The sequence below is a fragment of the Ranitomeya variabilis genome, chromosome 2 (genome assembly GCF_051348905.1).
Source record: "Ranitomeya variabilis isolate aRanVar5 chromosome 2, aRanVar5.hap1, whole genome shotgun sequence".
NCBI lineage: Eukaryota > Metazoa > Chordata > Amphibia > Anura > Dendrobatidae > Ranitomeya > Ranitomeya variabilis.
In genome coordinates, this window is record NC_135233.1 from 276,752,632 (window position 1) to 276,769,417 (window position 16,786).

The 16,786-nt window shown below is 45.0% G+C and overlaps 1 protein-coding gene across 3 annotated transcripts in view; it reads left to right on the top strand.

Annotated features, from left to right (window-relative positions):
- Positions 1-271: 271 nt before the first annotated feature.
- FOXO4 (forkhead box O4) overlaps positions 272-16,786 on the top strand; it is a 291,021-nt gene continuing 274,506 nt past the window's right edge. The window contains exons 1-4 of one of the 3 annotated variants that reach the window (XM_077284988.1): positions 272-1,004; positions 8,018-9,079; positions 9,350-15,690; positions 16,056-16,099. In XM_077284988.1, the coding sequence (XP_077141103.1) occupies positions 600-1,004; positions 8,018-9,073 (1,461 nt within the window). In that variant the 5' untranslated portion in view covers positions 272-599 and the 3' untranslated portion in view covers positions 9,074-9,079; positions 9,350-15,690; positions 16,056-16,099. Of the gene's footprint in view, positions 1,005-8,017; positions 9,080-9,349; positions 16,100-16,786 lie in introns of all 3 variants that reach the window. The other 2 variants (XM_077284987.1, XM_077284986.1) reach the window with 2 other exon arrangements.

The window sequence follows — 16,786 nt, forward strand, 5'->3', positions numbered from 1 at the left end:
TGCACAGACATGTAACAACCACGACTCCACCACTCTGCCAACTCCTCGTGAACTCTTACATAACCCAAGAGGCCAAATCGCACCTCGCCGCACAGAATCATGGGACTAGTAGTCCACCTCAGCCGCCACAACCGCGACCCAGCACTGTGCTAACACGCAAACTCTGCTGGGAATTGAAGTTCTTTCCCTGTCACATACTGGCGGCTAACAACAACTAAGAAACTACAACACCCACAATGCAAATTGGCGTAGCTTGTGACGCCATGTCGCGCATGCGCACTTTGTCCTTCGCAGCCCCTGGTAAACAGAGACGTCAGCTAGAAGTTTTGTGGTGTCCAAAACAAAAGGGAAAGTGACATTTACCGCACGGAACCGGCACACAGACAGCTGGAGCCGCAGGAGCGAGCCTGGAGGTGGCTGCCGGCCATGAGCGCTTAGGCAGGTGCTAGCAGCAGGAGCGCTCACCTGGCGGCCGCCACACACCTGCGCCGTGCCCGTGTCTGTGCAGGCAGCATGGCGTGTACGGGCTGAGCGCTCACCGCTGTGAGAGGAGCCGCTCCACACAGCGCCGTCCCCGCCGGTATCCCAGGCCTCCAGCTATGGAGGGAGCCGAGGCGCCTCCCGTGGACATTGACCCAGACTTCGAGCCTCAGTCCAGACCTCGGTCGTGCACATGGCCGCTTCCCAGGCCCGAGCTGTCCGTAGTGCAGCCCGCCGCCCCCTCCGAGGAGAACAGAGCGGAGCCCCCGGACGTCCCGTCTCTGCTGCCGGCGGAGGCTGAGGACAGAGGCCTGTCTGATGGACTACTGGGCTCAGCGACCCCCAGGAAGGGGGGCTCCAGGAGGAACGCCTGGGGCAACCAGTCCTATGCGGAGCTGATCAGCCAGGCCATCGAGAGCTCCCCCGAGAAGAGGCTCACCCTGTCCCAGATCTACGAGTGGATGGTGAAGACCATCCCCTACTTCAAAGACAAGGGCGACAGCAACAGCTCCGCGGGCTGGAAGGTAAATGTGGCACGGGGCTGTGATGGCGGCGGCACCACGGGGCTGTGATGGCGGCGGCACCACGGGGCTGTGACGGCGGCGGCACCACGGGGCTGTGACGGCGGCGGCACCACGGGGCTGTGACGGCGGCGGCACCACGGGGCTGTGACGGCGGCGGCACCACGGGGCTGGGACGGCGGCGGCACCACGGGGCTGGGATGGCGGCGGCACCACGGGGCTGGGATGGCGGCGGCACCACGGGGCTGGGACGGCGGCACCGTCTGCACGCACAGAGTCACATACCAAATCCGCTGCAGGTTTTTACATTGTGAGTTACGGTCGCTGATTTTTGCGCTGCAACAAAATCCCGCAGATCTGGGTCTAATCTCCCAAATCCATCAGACCAGATGTGGGTAACATAGTCGCTCCTCATCTTCATGGCTAGACTTCTCTGGTCACGTCAATTCATTTTCTCGAGGGGCCACATGAGACCATGACTGTTGTGGAGGGTCGAACCAATAGGCCGAAATTAATTTTACTCAATAGTAATATCAATATATAATTATTATATTGATATTAATTGTATCACTTACTATTGAGCAGAATTAAGTATGCCAACATGCCCCTATATATCGTTTGAACCCGAGTACAGATCTGTCTGTATATTGTATGAGCCCCAGAGCACAGCCTCCCCATATGCGGCATGAGCCCCGCCACGCAGCCTCCCCCATGTGCGGGCGGCATGTCACCCCCATATGCTGCACCATGCCCACCCAAACATCCCGTACACATGAATAAAAAAGAAAAACGCCACATACTCACCTCGGTCACGTTCCCCGGCGTTCTGCTTCATTCCCTGCCCCCGCTGCGCTGACTCTCCGCAGTACACAGCTGACGTGATGAAATGACATCGCGTCAGCTGTTTCACACGCTGATTGGTGGAGGAAGTGGCCGGAGGCCCCTCCTCCACCAAAGAAGTCAGCGCAGATGGAGACAGTGGGTGGGCACGGTGCAGCCCGTGGACCTCTGGTTTCCACCGTTCCTCTGGCTGTCTCAGCCCGGGCCGCACTTTGCCCAGGTCGTAGCATCAAAGGAGCTTTGCGAGGTGAGAATAGTGGGGAAGGTTATTTCTTCTGATCGGCATCTGCAGGATTGTTGTGGATTTTCCAGCTGATTTGTGTGGAAAAAGTCTGCAAAAAATCTGCTACTTGTGACCCTACAAGTGGTGATAACGCAAACATTGCTTACTCACAATCTCTTCCACTAGTCAGATACTTTGGTTACCAATCATTATCTACATTCATGGTATTTATCTACAAATGACTGTCAATTTTAGATTTTTCCATATAATCAATAATTTGCCAGCACAAACTAGTTTGGTATTAACCTGTGATGAAGTTGTCTGAACTTACCGACCTTCTGATGTGCATGGGGGTCTCCTGAGAGAAGGACCGGACTGTTGGAGTTTCTACAGCCTGTTTAGTTTTCCAGAGGAGATGGAAGGAGCGGAGTCTGGCAGCGGCTTTCTTCCCTCTTCCTGTGGAAAACACTACACTTTGTTGAGCTGACTGCTTATTTGTATAAAGAAGTCCAACACCTTAATGAAAACCTGACTGTGGTCTCGCCTCAAGACGGAAACAGTTGAAGGGAACCTGACATTAGATTCATGCTGGCTGAACCCCAGGCAGCATGGAGCAGAGGCTAGCTGTATGATTGCTGCCTTGTTTGTTTTACTCTGAAACGCTTAAGATAAAACCTAGTTTGCCAACTGAAGAGACGAGACTAAAGGTACCTTCACACTCAGCGACGCTGCAGCGATATAGACAACGAGCCGATCGCTGCAGCGTCGCTGGGGAGCTGTCACAGAGACAGCTCTCTCCAGCAACCAACGATCAGGGGAACGACTTCGGCATCGTTGAAACTGTCTTCAACGATGCCGAAGTCCCCCTGCAGCACCCGGGTAACCAGGGTAAACATCGGGTTACTAAGCGCAGGGCTGCGCTTAGTAACCCGATATTTACCCTGGTTACCATTGTAAAAGTAAAAAAAAAACACTACATACTCACCTTCTGATGTCTGTCACGTCCCCCGCCGGCGGCTTCCCTGCACTGACTGTGTCAGTGCCGGCCAGCCATAAAGCAGAGCACAGTGGTGACATCACCGCTGTGCTCTGCTTTACGGCCGGCCGGCGCTGACACATTCAGTGCAGGGAAGCCGCCGGCGGGGGACGTGACAGACATCAGAAGGTGAGTATGTAGTGTTTTTTTTTTACTTTTACAATGGTAACCAGGGTAAATATCGGGTTACTAAGCGCGGCCCTGCGCTTAGTAACCCGATGTTTACCCGGGGACCGGCATCGTTGGTTGCTGGAGAGCTGTCTGTGTGACAGCTCTCCAGCGACGAAACAGCGACGCTACAGCGATCGGCATCGTTGTCTTGATCGCTGCAGCGTCGCTAAATGTGACGGTACCTTAACATTCAGCTCAGAGAGGGTCGTGAACCATATCCCGCTCCTGCCCCTCCTCACAGTAGTGGCAACCAAAGCCACCATTACGGGTATAATGATAACCAAAGCTTTTCCACAGAAATCACGCCGAAGTTGTATACCTAGATCTAGAGGTCCCCACAATACCCCCATTCAGTATTCTCCCATCCAGCACTCCAACACACTGTCACATCCATCTTCAAGCAACTCCTTTTACAGGCAGTATCATCCTGTCTCCAGCGTAACATACTAAAATGATCTCTAAACCCCTAAGGCCAATATATGTGCATCAAGATCTCCTCTTCTGTGCAGGCTTCTCACAAAATTCACCATTTTGAGATGTGGTCTTCATGCCTGTTTGCTAGGCCTGGAGCTAATTCACCAAGCTGGCAGACAGCTACGAGCCACAATTCATGGGACCGCGAGCCACATGTGGCTCCTGAGCTTACAGATTGGGGACCCATGCTATATATACACAGGAGGGGAAGAGCTATTAATCGACTGAGGCAGGGAAATCTGTCTGGGGAACTGCGTCTGGCTAATCTGGTCTTCTTGTAGTCCCCAGACAGGTTTTCAAACTTATCTTTTCTTTGCAATGTTTGAGTAAAACCTGCCTGACCGCAATCATGCAGCTAGGCTGCGATACTTTCTGCCTGTGATTCGGCCAGCATTAATCTGACAGGTTCCCTTTTAAAGAAAAACTTTCACCAAGATTTTCATGTTGGACATGGATTCTCTATGTAATAGTGGTTGCGGAGTGAAATTTGCCTCTCCTTTGCAGAAACATCAATAAGCAAAGCATTTGAACCCTGCTGAGAACGTTAATTCACAGTGGGTGTTATCAGATAGTTTTCAGAAGGAACATGTATTTCTGTCTGTATGACGCTGACCAATCATAAGTAGGCGGCAACACTCAAAGGAAAGAAGAACACAACCCCTCCATAGGTTAGAGCAGGTTTCTTAGTGCATGAGAAGTAATGATACAGCCCTGATCTCCTGGTCAAACCTCCTGCATGATTAGAAAGCCCAGATGACTAACACCTTTCAGATAAGGTCCCTGTGGGGGAAGGAGTACAGCTGAGTTTAGCTGTGTAGCAGAACAAACTGTTCTATCAGCTCTCCTCCTCTCGTAGCACCGTCGACTCTGCTGTACTGCCTTTCCCCCTTACTACCTTTCCAGAGATGTCAGTGATTACATTTATGTCTGTTGTGCTCAACTTGTAGTTACTGCAGTGAGATCAGGTACGAGTCTTATTACATGTCACACTGGAGTAATCCAAAACGGGCACATGACTCCTGTGTGGATGTAATGCCAGCCCTGATGTCACTGCAGAGTGATTACAAGTTGCTTGAGCTCATCATGGGTATCTGAGGGTCAGTAATCACACTTTTCAGAAGAACTGAGAAAAGAATGCAACTTGACTAAACTCAGGTGCACTGCCCCTCCCCCCACACTGACTCATGCAGGAGGTTAGACCAACAGATCAGAGCTGTCTGTCTCACACACTGACAAACCTGCTCTAAGCTATGGTGGGGGCGTGTTCTTTTTCTGCCGTGTTGCTGCCTGTTTATGATTGGTCAGTGTCATACAGTGAGAACTAACTAATAACATCCACTTGACTTCAGAAAAAAGTTAACTGTTTAGGGGCCAAATAGTTTTGAAGGATGTCGTCTCTGGCTCTCTGCCGTGGAGAGGTGAAAAAAAAGAAAGTTTTAGTCCTCTGAGCTGTTCAACCTAAAAAAAATTTAATGAAAGGTTCTATTAAATCATGGCCAACTTTGTCCATCATAAGAAAAGGTGGCACTCGCAAAAAAACCTTTAATACATATCCTATAAATGCATGGAGACGGGGACAGAAATGGAGGACTAGATGCAAGGACATTTTGCGCCTCCTGCTCTTCAACGGGTCCTGTACATGAAGCGTGAAACGGCCGTTGTTCGTTCATCTACTACTCCACTTCTCTCCCAGTCTCCATGATTTTGTAGGCTATGCATTAAAGGTGTTTTTACAAGAATGGTGAGTGCCACCTTTTCTTCTCATAGACATTGTTGTTTTGCATTCATGTGAGCACTCCGTCCTGGCGGATCCATCGATCATAGGCATTAACAAAAGCGACAGGTGATTTTGGTGCCGGTTCTTTCTCCCCTAACTTATATGGTCATAGCCTACTCTATGGGCCTTTTTTTTTTTCTTCTTGTCATTGTAAAGTGCCAAACGCCTTACCCCCATGTAATTACTTCTACAATTCCTTGTCAGATACTGTTCTGTCTGTAAGCTCTGGGTGAAAAGGTAATAAGTAGTGATGAGCAAATATACTCGTTACTGGAGATTTCCCGACCACACTCGGGTGACCTCCGAGTATTTTTTAGTGCTCGGAGATTTTGTTTTCCTCAGCTGAATGATTTACATCTGTTAGCCAGCTTGATTACATGTAGGGATTCCTTGGCAACCAGGCAACCCCCACGTGTACTTATGCTGGCTAACAGATGTAAATCATTCAGCTGCATCGAAGAAAACTAAATCTCTGAGCACTAAAAAATACTCGGAGGTCACCCGAGCATGCTCGAGAAATCTCGAGTAACGAGTATATTAGCGTATCACTAGTAATAAGGGCTAAGTGTTGTGAACAGTAGGAACCAAGATTACATTTTCAGTAGCTGGAAGAAATTTTAGATGTAGAAAACAACTCAAAGGGCCAGTATTGCAGTATTGGCTTTCTGGCTTCTGGAGCTTGTCAAGTAGTGTGAAAACATCTGCTTAGTTATTACGAAGGGCACTCGGCAGTCTCCCAATACATGAGGGGCTGCAACTGTTCAGGGTAATGTTTGCATAAAAAATTGCAGGAGATGAATAGACAAAGTCATGAAAACTTGTGATTGCCGCAATTATCACTAAATTGCACATGTGTTGTCCTGTTAGTGGGTAATAGTGGAATGAGAATGTAAAAGATGCATTTAGCACATTTCTTTGGCAGACTGCTTTATTCTGAGCCCACCATACATGAGTGCTGAGTTTGGACGTACCTTCATCTTGCAGCACCTTTTCTCTTCTGAGAATAAAAGGTTCAAGTGTTGAAATTCCAACAGACCGACTCTTTTCTCACCTGACGTCATCTGCTCGGAGGCAACGATACACCGCAGATTGCCGACGGTTCCTGCCAAACTTACTGGCTAGTCTGACTTTCATCTAAGGCAGTGTTCCCCACGTTTGGTCCTCAAGAGCCACCAACAGGTCATGTTTTCAGGATTTCCTTAGTATTGCCCAGGTGAGAATTCCATCACCTAGACAGGCAATAATTCCATTACCTGGGCCATACTAAGGAAATCCTGAAAACACAACCTGTTGGTGGCTCTAGAGGACTGGAGTTGGGGAACACTGATCTAATGGGCTTAAGCAAACGTCTGTGGAACTCTGGCTGATCACGGATCGCAATGCATGGTCTGGCCTCATAGAAATATATAAAACTGTCATGGTGGGTGTCGGGTGACCATGAGCAGTCTGTGATTGGCTCCACATCCATGGACATCTGCATGAGCCCTTATTTGTATGGGGGCTTTAACTGTCAGTTAAGAGAACAAATAGCGTTTTTATGCTTGCCCTATCTCCATATGTTATTTAGAAGCATATAGGGCTGCATTTACATTTTCTATCTCTCTTGGGAAAATAATCAGGCTTCTTGAAACCATTTGCAAAATTAGGTTTGAGGCAGTGGGAAGACATATGTTGTTACTGTGCATATATTCCTATATTGTCACGTGAAATGTTACGCGTACGAGTACGTATGCAGTTATCGGCTATAGATAGTGTGGACTTTGTCTCACCCATGATGAGCTTTTACCACATTCAGGAGGAGACTCATGCACAAGATTACTTGCTGTTCACTGCTTACTCACGTATGCATGTTTCTGGCCAAATGTCTGACCCAAGCAGATCCTCAGACACAACACTTCCTAAAAATAAAAGTTCCGGCTGTGTAAAGTTCATATGTCATGTGTACCTTTAACTATGCACTTATCTTTACGTAGTCTCCAGATAGATGGACCAAAAATCTCAAAAATACAAATGCCAATAAACATCTGACTCTAAGACATTAAATACCCTGACAAGGTGCAAGGGTTGATTGGCAACTATCAAGACAAATACAAAGATGTCATTCATTATGTTACTTCACTAACTTTCTATTTTCTTCCCTACACAACAATGATGTTGGGGTTGACCACTGACCCCTCTAACGGGTCTCAGGAGTGCTGGAGTGGCTGAACTTCCTGTCGTCCCTACAGCACAAATGGCTGCTGCAGCTCAATATACTATAGAATGTTCAATGTTTTTAAGTAAAATCAATTATTGTTAGGTTTAGGTTTATTAATGTGTTCATTGTTGGGCTTTGGGCATACATTTTCTATTAAAATGTTACATGTTCTAAACGTGAAAAACTAGCCATTATAGTTATCTGGATATATATTTTTTCCACCTTGCTTTGCGTTTCGCATGCATATGGTTTACCCCCCCCCATTCCCTCTAGTAAATTGTGTGTTTTCTTTACACAGAATTCAATCCGTCACAACCTGTCTCTGCATAGCAAGTTTATTAAGGTGCACAATGAAGCAACTGGTAAGAGCTCATGGTGGATGCTGAACCCAGAAGGAGGGAAAAGCGGTAAAGCACCACGTAGAAGAGCAGCCTCTATGGACAACAGCAGCAAGCTAGCAAAAGTCAGAAGTAAAGTTTCTAAGAAAAAGGCTCAAAGTCCTGGAGAGTCAACTGCAGGAAGCCCTGGTTCACAACCCCCAAAATGGCCTGGAAGCCCTTCTTCACGCAGTGGCGATGACCCTGACGTGTGGACCAGTTTTCGACCACGCACAGGTTCCAATGCTAGTAATCTTAGCCTTCGTCTATCCCCTATTTTGACAGAACCTGACGATGTTGGCGATGAAGACCTCCACTCTTCACTTAGCTTCTCCAACAGTGTACCCCCTACTGTCTCAGAGGAATTGGAGCTTATCGACAGCTTAACAATGCTGTCTTCTGGAGCACCACTACCTGCACCACAGCCTTTGATACAAGGAGCCCCCAATTTCTCAATGCATCCACCTCAAACTCTGCCTTTTGGTAACTCTTTGTTTGGCCCAACTGATAGTTCTCCTATACGGGGTCATTCTGGACACTTTCCACGTCCTCAGACTCTTGAAGCCCTTTTGACCTCCGATTCTCCTCCACCTAGTGATGTCATGATGACACAGGTTGATCCTGTGCTGGGTCAGAGTGGAGGACAGAATCTCTTAATGCTGAGCGGTTTGAGTAAAGGCAGAACGCCTGATCAGCTACCTGTTTCTCTTAATGCCTTGATGCCTCCTAACACTCTTACCATGATAGGGCTTTCTTCAGCCTCTTCTATGCCACCACCCAAACCAAATTCCTTTGGTACACCTTCAGAACGTCTTCCTACAGATTTGGACATGGACATGATCCTTGAGAATCTGGAATGTGACATGGAATACATAATTAACAATGAGCTGATGGATGAAGGTGGTCTGGATTTCAACTTTGAGCCCATACATCCTGGCACCAACCAGAACAACAACCATAGCTGGGTACCAAGTTAAGGACAGGTATACTTCTGTTATGTTTACAACTTGGCTGTACCAGGAACCTATGCAATATGTCACACAAATAGCAACATAATTTAATCATTGATTGGCCTTTATTAAGCTATAAATCCATGATATTAATTACCTTCATTTGCTTCCTTCTATCTTTAACACTGTTGAAAGTCCTGGCTTATCTGCCTAGTTCATGCAGTCGTGGCAGCTGATTAAGAACTGCAAGTCTAACTAAGGCTCCATTACAATAATTAACTTGCGTAACTTTTTTTTTTGCAGATCCAGTGTGAGGCCTCTCTTTATTGTGGATCCCATAAAGAGTACTGGTGTCATGGACATGGTGTGTAGACATGGAAGTACCTTTGACTGAGGTCTCCAGCCAACAAGCCCTATATAATGCCTCAAAATGGCACTATACACATGTTCACCTGGGCTCAAGTAGCGACAAAGCTGACGTGCATTGCATATGTTGTTCTCCCCTCTGCCATTCCTACGGTTACATAAGATATTGTCTGCCATTTGTATCACAGGTGCAAAAATACAGTTGCCAGAAGCTTAACATGGTGCATCATAAAATTTGCTTACAAACCATATTGGATGTATAAAATTTTGGGCTTTGATGGAGATACACCAACAATATTCATAACTTTTCTTAGTAACTTAACAGGTTCTTGACTCTATTAAGTAGGTATGGCAGAACTACAACCCTGCTCACTGAGTTTTTGTTTTTTTTTGACAGATGCCAAACCGTTGCCCTCCTGTTTTATGCTATAGAGCTTTGTGCAGAGAGGTGCCGGCACCAACACATATCTAGTCTACCCTAACAATAGAAATGTATCTAAGAAATTAATTATTTTAATTAAAATAAACTAATTTTATACTAATTTTTTTTAATTCTCAAGAGGGTACTTGTGAAAACACTAAAGATGTAGAAGGGGGGGGGGTCACAATTTCCAGTCATTACATTTTTTTTTTTTTTTTTTTGGCGCAGCGCTGTCTTTTGCTTGATCTCCTTTCTTTCTTTCTCTGCAACTCATTTCATCTCTTATCCTGGCACAATAGCAATAATAATACATTCTTCACATTAAAGTTTTTTTTCTGGGACTATGATATTGTAGCTTATGTCATCGGCATCCAATTGGCGAGGTTCTATTTTACAGTGTATCTGTCACCAGATTTTACAAAGCAAGCTGCATATATAAGGTCTCCCAGACTTTGAGTCTTGATATAAAAATGCATGTAAAAGTGGCAACATAATCTTTTCTCGACTGTCTCCCTGTCTGTTAAAAAAGAGCTAATATTTATTTCAGTATTGTACATCTATTCTGATGTGGATTTTCAAAGTAAATACACCAACTTCAATAGGTCCAAGACATCCATTTAAAAATGTATGCAATTTATATTGTGAAATCTGGTGACAGATCTGCTTTAAAGGGAATCTGTCGCCTACAAAAAAAATTGCTGTTTACTTGGTCATGTCCAGGTGAATAGCGTTTTAATTATCTTTGGCTGGCGTACTGGAAGCTCGGCTAAAGGGAGAAAATGAAGTTATATCCTCCATGCAGCCTCTTACTTGCAATCATCAGAGTGTAGCAGGGGGTTGTAACAGTCACCGGTCACAACACAGTGCGCGCCTTGTAATTGCTTCCCCTTGCAGTTATGACTCCAGATTCTCCTTGAGTGACGGCCAGCTCTACAGCATGTGTGCAGAGCAGGATGTCGTTGCTGTGTAATGAGCGGTGACTCTTACAGCTCCCTGCACCGCCCCGATGAGTGGAAGGGAGTGGCTGCAGGAAGAATAACACTTTATTTTTTCCCTGTAGTTACTGTTGCAGTTACACTGCCAGAGATCAATAACCCTTTAATGACCGATGTACTTTTCCATCATGGGTTAAGGAATGTATGATTCTGGTTTAGTAACTGATCTTGCCTCATACCAGGTAGACTGCGTCTGAGCAGACATAGCTGGCATCTGCCTGTAACTGCAGTGGCCGGAGCGCTCTGATTGCTCTCACTTAACCGCTTAAATTCCCCTATCAATCTGTGACAGCGGCATTTGAATTACATTAGTAATGCTGAGAGCGGTCGCCATTTTCCATTGGCTCCCCGCAAGAGGATCGCTGGGAACAGATGTTTCCAAAGCCATGGACTGAGCTCAGTAAGAGAACCATGACTTCCCTTTGTACTACTTTACTGTGGTATCGCAGTAATAAGAGATCGAACGAGCACAGAGTCATGTCCCTTAAGGGGACCAAAAAAATTAAGTAAAAGTAAATATGAAAATTTGAATCACGCTTTTTTCCCCCCATTAAAAAAAGCATATCTGCTATTATGTCCCAAAACTTATGGACTATAAAACTACGCAATTATTAAAATTGTACCTTAAACCGAAGCTCCCCCCCCCCCCTCAAAAAAAAAATCTAAACTAAAAACTGCCAGGGTTTTTATTCTTTTTGTCGCATTTGAACCCCCTCACCCACCCACAAGAAGGTTTTGATTGCTTTTTATAATATGTACCTCAGTATAATATCAATAAAAATGGCATTTCAGCCTGCACAAAAACACCCTTTTAGGCTACGTTCACATTTGCGTTGTGCGCCGCAGCGCACAACGCAAACAAAAACGCGGCAAAACGCACGCTAAAACGCTGCGTTTTGCGCCGCATGCGTCGTTTTTGGCCGAAAGTTGGACGCAAAAAAAATGCAACTTGATGCGTTTCTTGCGTCCAACGCTTGCGGCCATGCGGCGCAAAACGCAGCACAACGCATGTCCATGCGCCCCCATGTTAAATATAGGGGCGCATGACGCATGCGGCGCCCGACGCTGCGGCGCTGACCGCAAATGTGAACGTAGCCTTACAGCTCCATGTACAGCAAAATAAAAAAACTTATGGGTATCAAAAAAAAAAAAATAAATAAGAAGGGGAGGGAAAAAAGGCTATAAAAATTCTTGGGTCGTTAAGAAGCTATTCACCTGCAGATCACCACTATATCTGCCGGTAAATGGCGATTTTTGTAGGCGACATGGTCCCGTTAAGTCCCGTTGCATATACATTTAGCCACATGGTTATTTGTCATAGGTACAGAATATAGTATTTTCTTAGTCAATCCTTAATCCTAAATAGGGCTGTATTTGTTTTATGGGAGCAACATTGCCAACAGTTGTCCTGCCTAGTAATCAGCCCCTTTATAATATTACATAGAAAATCTGATTTCCCAATAGCCGCCTTCTATTCATAGCTGCCTTACACATAACCCAAAGAAATGAAATAGGGCTGTTGTGACTCCACAACAAGTTTACTTGCTCCTGGTGTCCCTGTTTTTATTGCATATACGATATTCATGGCAAGATCATGTTTTTAAGGATTTTGCTTTATTAAGCTATATGTTTTTAAGCAATGAGTGTTCACATTTTAAGTGGATATCCCTTTAAATTGTTTGCCTGTATAATGATGCAATAGCATTAGTTATTCCTGAGGCTAGCAGCTTGAACTATAATGGCCTCTGTCAGAAGTTACATCAGGGTAGCCTGTTTAATATTTTTGTATGCTTTTTTAATAATTTTTTTTTTTACTCTTAGGCAGCATTTTTATTAATTTTGTGTTACTTAAAGGTGTAAACAGCCCCATTTTGCTTCACTACACCAAAGAACTTGTTAACACTAAGATGTGTATTTGAACCAGCTTTTATCCGATTTAAAGGGATTGGCCAACTTAAGAAGGAAAATCTGCAGTCACACACTGTGAATGCACACTGCTGAATTGTGATAGTATACAAGGCACACACCGTCATGTATGCCGTGAGTGGGTGGGCAGTCATATGACCGCATGTCCGCAATTTGCACACTTGTGGGCGCATACCGACTAGTCTGATCCAATAGAAGAGAGTTCAGACGCCAAGCAAGACTAGTCGGCATGTGACTGCAAGTGTGAAAAACGCATAAGTACAGTGGACATGCAGAGGAAACGTGACCGTGTGTGCATCCGATTCTGCACTATTCGGTCACTTAGTGATTTCAGACTACTTAGACCGTACAACCCCTTTGATGAAGAATGGAAGAAATACAGCCATAGTTACACATGAGAATTTCTCTCAAAATCAAGTTTACATGTTGTTTTCATTTTTGCTACTGCAGCTCTTGCAACAATAGCACCATGCTTCAAAGTTATACAAAATTGTGTGCCTGAGATTTATGAACATTTTCATAAACCATATTTTTTTATAATCAGCTGAATTGCATAAATTGGCCAATACTGTTTTAAAGGGTGTTCTAGGATTTTGTTTTTTGTGCCACTTTAGCAGTCACATGAATAACCTATGAGACTTCACTGCAGGACCAGGTAGGAGCCCTGGAGCCGCTCTCCTGGAACACTTTTTAAAAGCTGAAGTACAATTCAATTATTTATTTTTTTTCCTGCTGTTGAGCAACGTTTATTAAAAAGAAAAAATCCCCGACAACCCCTTTTAAATTTCTACTTTTTAGTATGAATTGAAAAAATTTCTAAAAGAGATGTAATAGTGCTGCAAATTACTGCATGTGTTACAAGAAATCTATGTAAGGTGTGTGATGTTATAACTTTTGTGAAATCTGTAGATGAGAGATCTGGCCTTATAGCAGCTACAGATTTCATACTTAAAGGATGTTGGAATCATAGTACTGGAGCCCAGTGGACCCCACTGATATATTTGGATCCATCTGCTGTGGGTGCTGTCATTTTCATGGAAAAATGTTGCAGAGACTGCTGGCTGAAACCCCGAACTCAGTCTCCGACAGAATGGTAAACAACATAAAAAAAATATCATAATCTGCTCCTGCTCTTTTAGTTTTCTCTCCAAGGTTAAGTAACAGGACTGCATTAAACAAGTTGTCCACTACTTTTATATTGATGCCCTATTCTTAGGGTAGGGCATAAATGTCTGATCGGCTGGGATCCGGCACTCGTCAACCCCGCCGATCAGCTGTGATCGTTTCGGCAGCCACCTCTTGCTGGAACTACTTACTTGTGGAGCTGGCCATCTACTTGTAGTGCCAAGGGCTTGTTACTGCACATCCGCCTCCTATTGAAGGAGTGTAGTATCCCACGGCGGCCGCTACAAGTAGACGGCCAAGCGCCACCAGTAGGTAGTTCCAGCCGTCGTTAGCAGCTGATTGGCGGGGGTTCTGAGTGCGGATCCCAGCCGATCAGACATTGATGCCCTATCCTGAGGATAGTGCATCAATGTAAAAGTAGTGGACAACCTGTGTAATTGTTAATGTAGCTGATAATTAGGAGTGCGCTTTAATGGCCACATTGCTAGATGGATATGATTGTCGGGCTGAGAACCATGTGTTTTCTGGGGATATTGGAAAACTTATAATAAAGAAAACCTTTCATATTCATTAAGCAGATTTCCCAACAATTCATCTGTGTGATTAACCCTATAAGTAAAGATTGAAATCTTTGCTGCGTCTGCATGTTTCAGTCTTTCCAGATTTCATGGATGAAAGTTGCAGTTTTGTTCGAACTTCAGAGCCTTTTGCCATTTTAGGGATTTTTTTACTCTTCTTAAAGTAAATGTCCACACCTGAGCACCATTTATTTTCTTTAGTTTAAATAGACCTAGAATTTTGGGATAATTCATTTAGAAATGAAATTTGTTAGTCTGCTTTTTTTTCAAATAAAAAGCTCCAAACCCTCCCGTATAAAAGTAATTTATATGGCACCTTTTGTAGTATCCAAGAAGCTGCTTCCTACATTACCCCTGTTGTCCCAGGTCATTAATTTTGAGTTGGTTGAGTTTAGATGCGATTTCCTCAATATAAGCATTAAATGTCCCACCGATAAGACACTGATAAGTGGGGATCTGGTAGGTCTGGTTCTGCAATTGCCCCATTCATATAGAAGAAACCAGTTTTCAGTTTAAAAAAAAAATGTAAGAATCTGCAGTGTTGAAATTAACCTTAAGGCTATGGCTACTCTGCAACATGTCACGTAACAAAAACATTTGTGCAACTTGCTGTTGATCGTCTAATTTACACCTCTGATTTTATGGGAAATAAAACAACCAAGTTCAGAAAGTCACGTGTCCTATCCAACTTTGATCGAAGCCTATGGCAAATGTGTCGCTTGCGACCAATGGTATAATCCATCACATTTGGAAACACTTGCAACTCTGCTTTGCAGGATGTCACAGGTCGCAATGTGACACCATAGGAAGTAATTACATCCAGTGTTGCAATGTGTCGCTGCAATTTCAGTGTCATGTGACTCATGCCGCCGTGTAGGCCAAACCTATATGTACTGCAGGGCTGAATCGGCACCGTGCCTCCCTTATTCTAGAAATCGTACACTGATGGCATAGCGTAGTGATTTGTCGTGCCGTTTATATAAAATGAACACCGTTTTAGGCTAAAAGTTATGTCACTATGGAGTATAAATGTTGAAGGCATCTGTGTAATGCGCAAACTATTCTTACTGGAGACATACTTCTAGAACACACAATTAGAATGTGACATTTTAAGGAGGGTTTTTCTAATAGTGGATTAATGACATTTCAGATTAGTTAGAAAAGTACTTAAAGATGAAAATGTGTGAATGTTTTACTATTCTTTTGTAAAGCCACGTCTCTTATAGGATTAAGGCTTCGTGCACACTTTGCGGTTTTTGCTGCGGATCCGCAGCGGATTTGACGCTGCGGATCCGCAGCAGTTTTCCATGCAGGGTACAGTACAATGTTACCCTATGGAAAACAAAAACCGCTGTGCCCACGATGCGGAAAATTCATTGCGGAACCGCTGCGGAAAAAAAGAAGGAGCATGTCACTTCTTTCTGCGGATTCCGCAGCGGTTTTCAACATGCACCAATAGGAAAGTGCTGTTGAAAACCCGTAGAGGAATCTGCAGGAAAATCCGCAGTGAAAACCGCTGCGGTTTTGCACTGCGGATTTTCCAAATCCGCAGCGGAAAAATCCGCAGGAGAATCCGCAAAGTGTGCACATACCCTAAGGGTGATTTTGGTAGATTTTGTTTACTTTCTGCTTAAGTGTAAAGGTACCTTCACACGAAACGACATTATAACGATATCGCTAGCAATCCGTGACGTTGCAGCGTCCTCGCTAGCGATATCGTTTCGTTTGACACGCAGCAGCGATCAGGATCCTGCTGTGATGTCGCTGGTCGCTGAATAAAGTCCAGAACTTTATTTGGTCGTCCGATCGCTGTGTATCGTTGTGTTTGAAAGCAAAAGCAACGATACCAGCGATATTTTACACTGGTAACCAGGGTAAACATCGGGTTACTAAGCGCAGGGCCGCGCTTAGTTACCCGATGTTTACCCTGGTTACTAGCGTAAAATGTAAAAAAAACAAACAGCACATACTCACATTGCGTCCCCTGCAGTCTGCTTCCTCCTCTGACTCAGCGCCGCAAAGTGAAAGTGAAAGCAGCACAGCGGTGACGTCACCGCTCTGCTCTCACTGTACGGCGCTCAGTCAGTCAGGAAGTGGACGCAGGGGGACGTGAATGTAAGTATGTGCTGTTTGTTTTTTTTAGATTTTACGCTGGTAACCAGGGTAAACATCGGGTTACTAAGCGCGGCCCTGCGCTTAGTTACCCGATGTTTACCCTGGTTACCAGGGGACCTCGGCATAGTTGATCGCTGGAGAGCGGTCTGTGTGACAGCTCTCCAGCGACCAAACAGCGACGCTGCAGCGATCGACATCGTTGTCGCTATCGCTG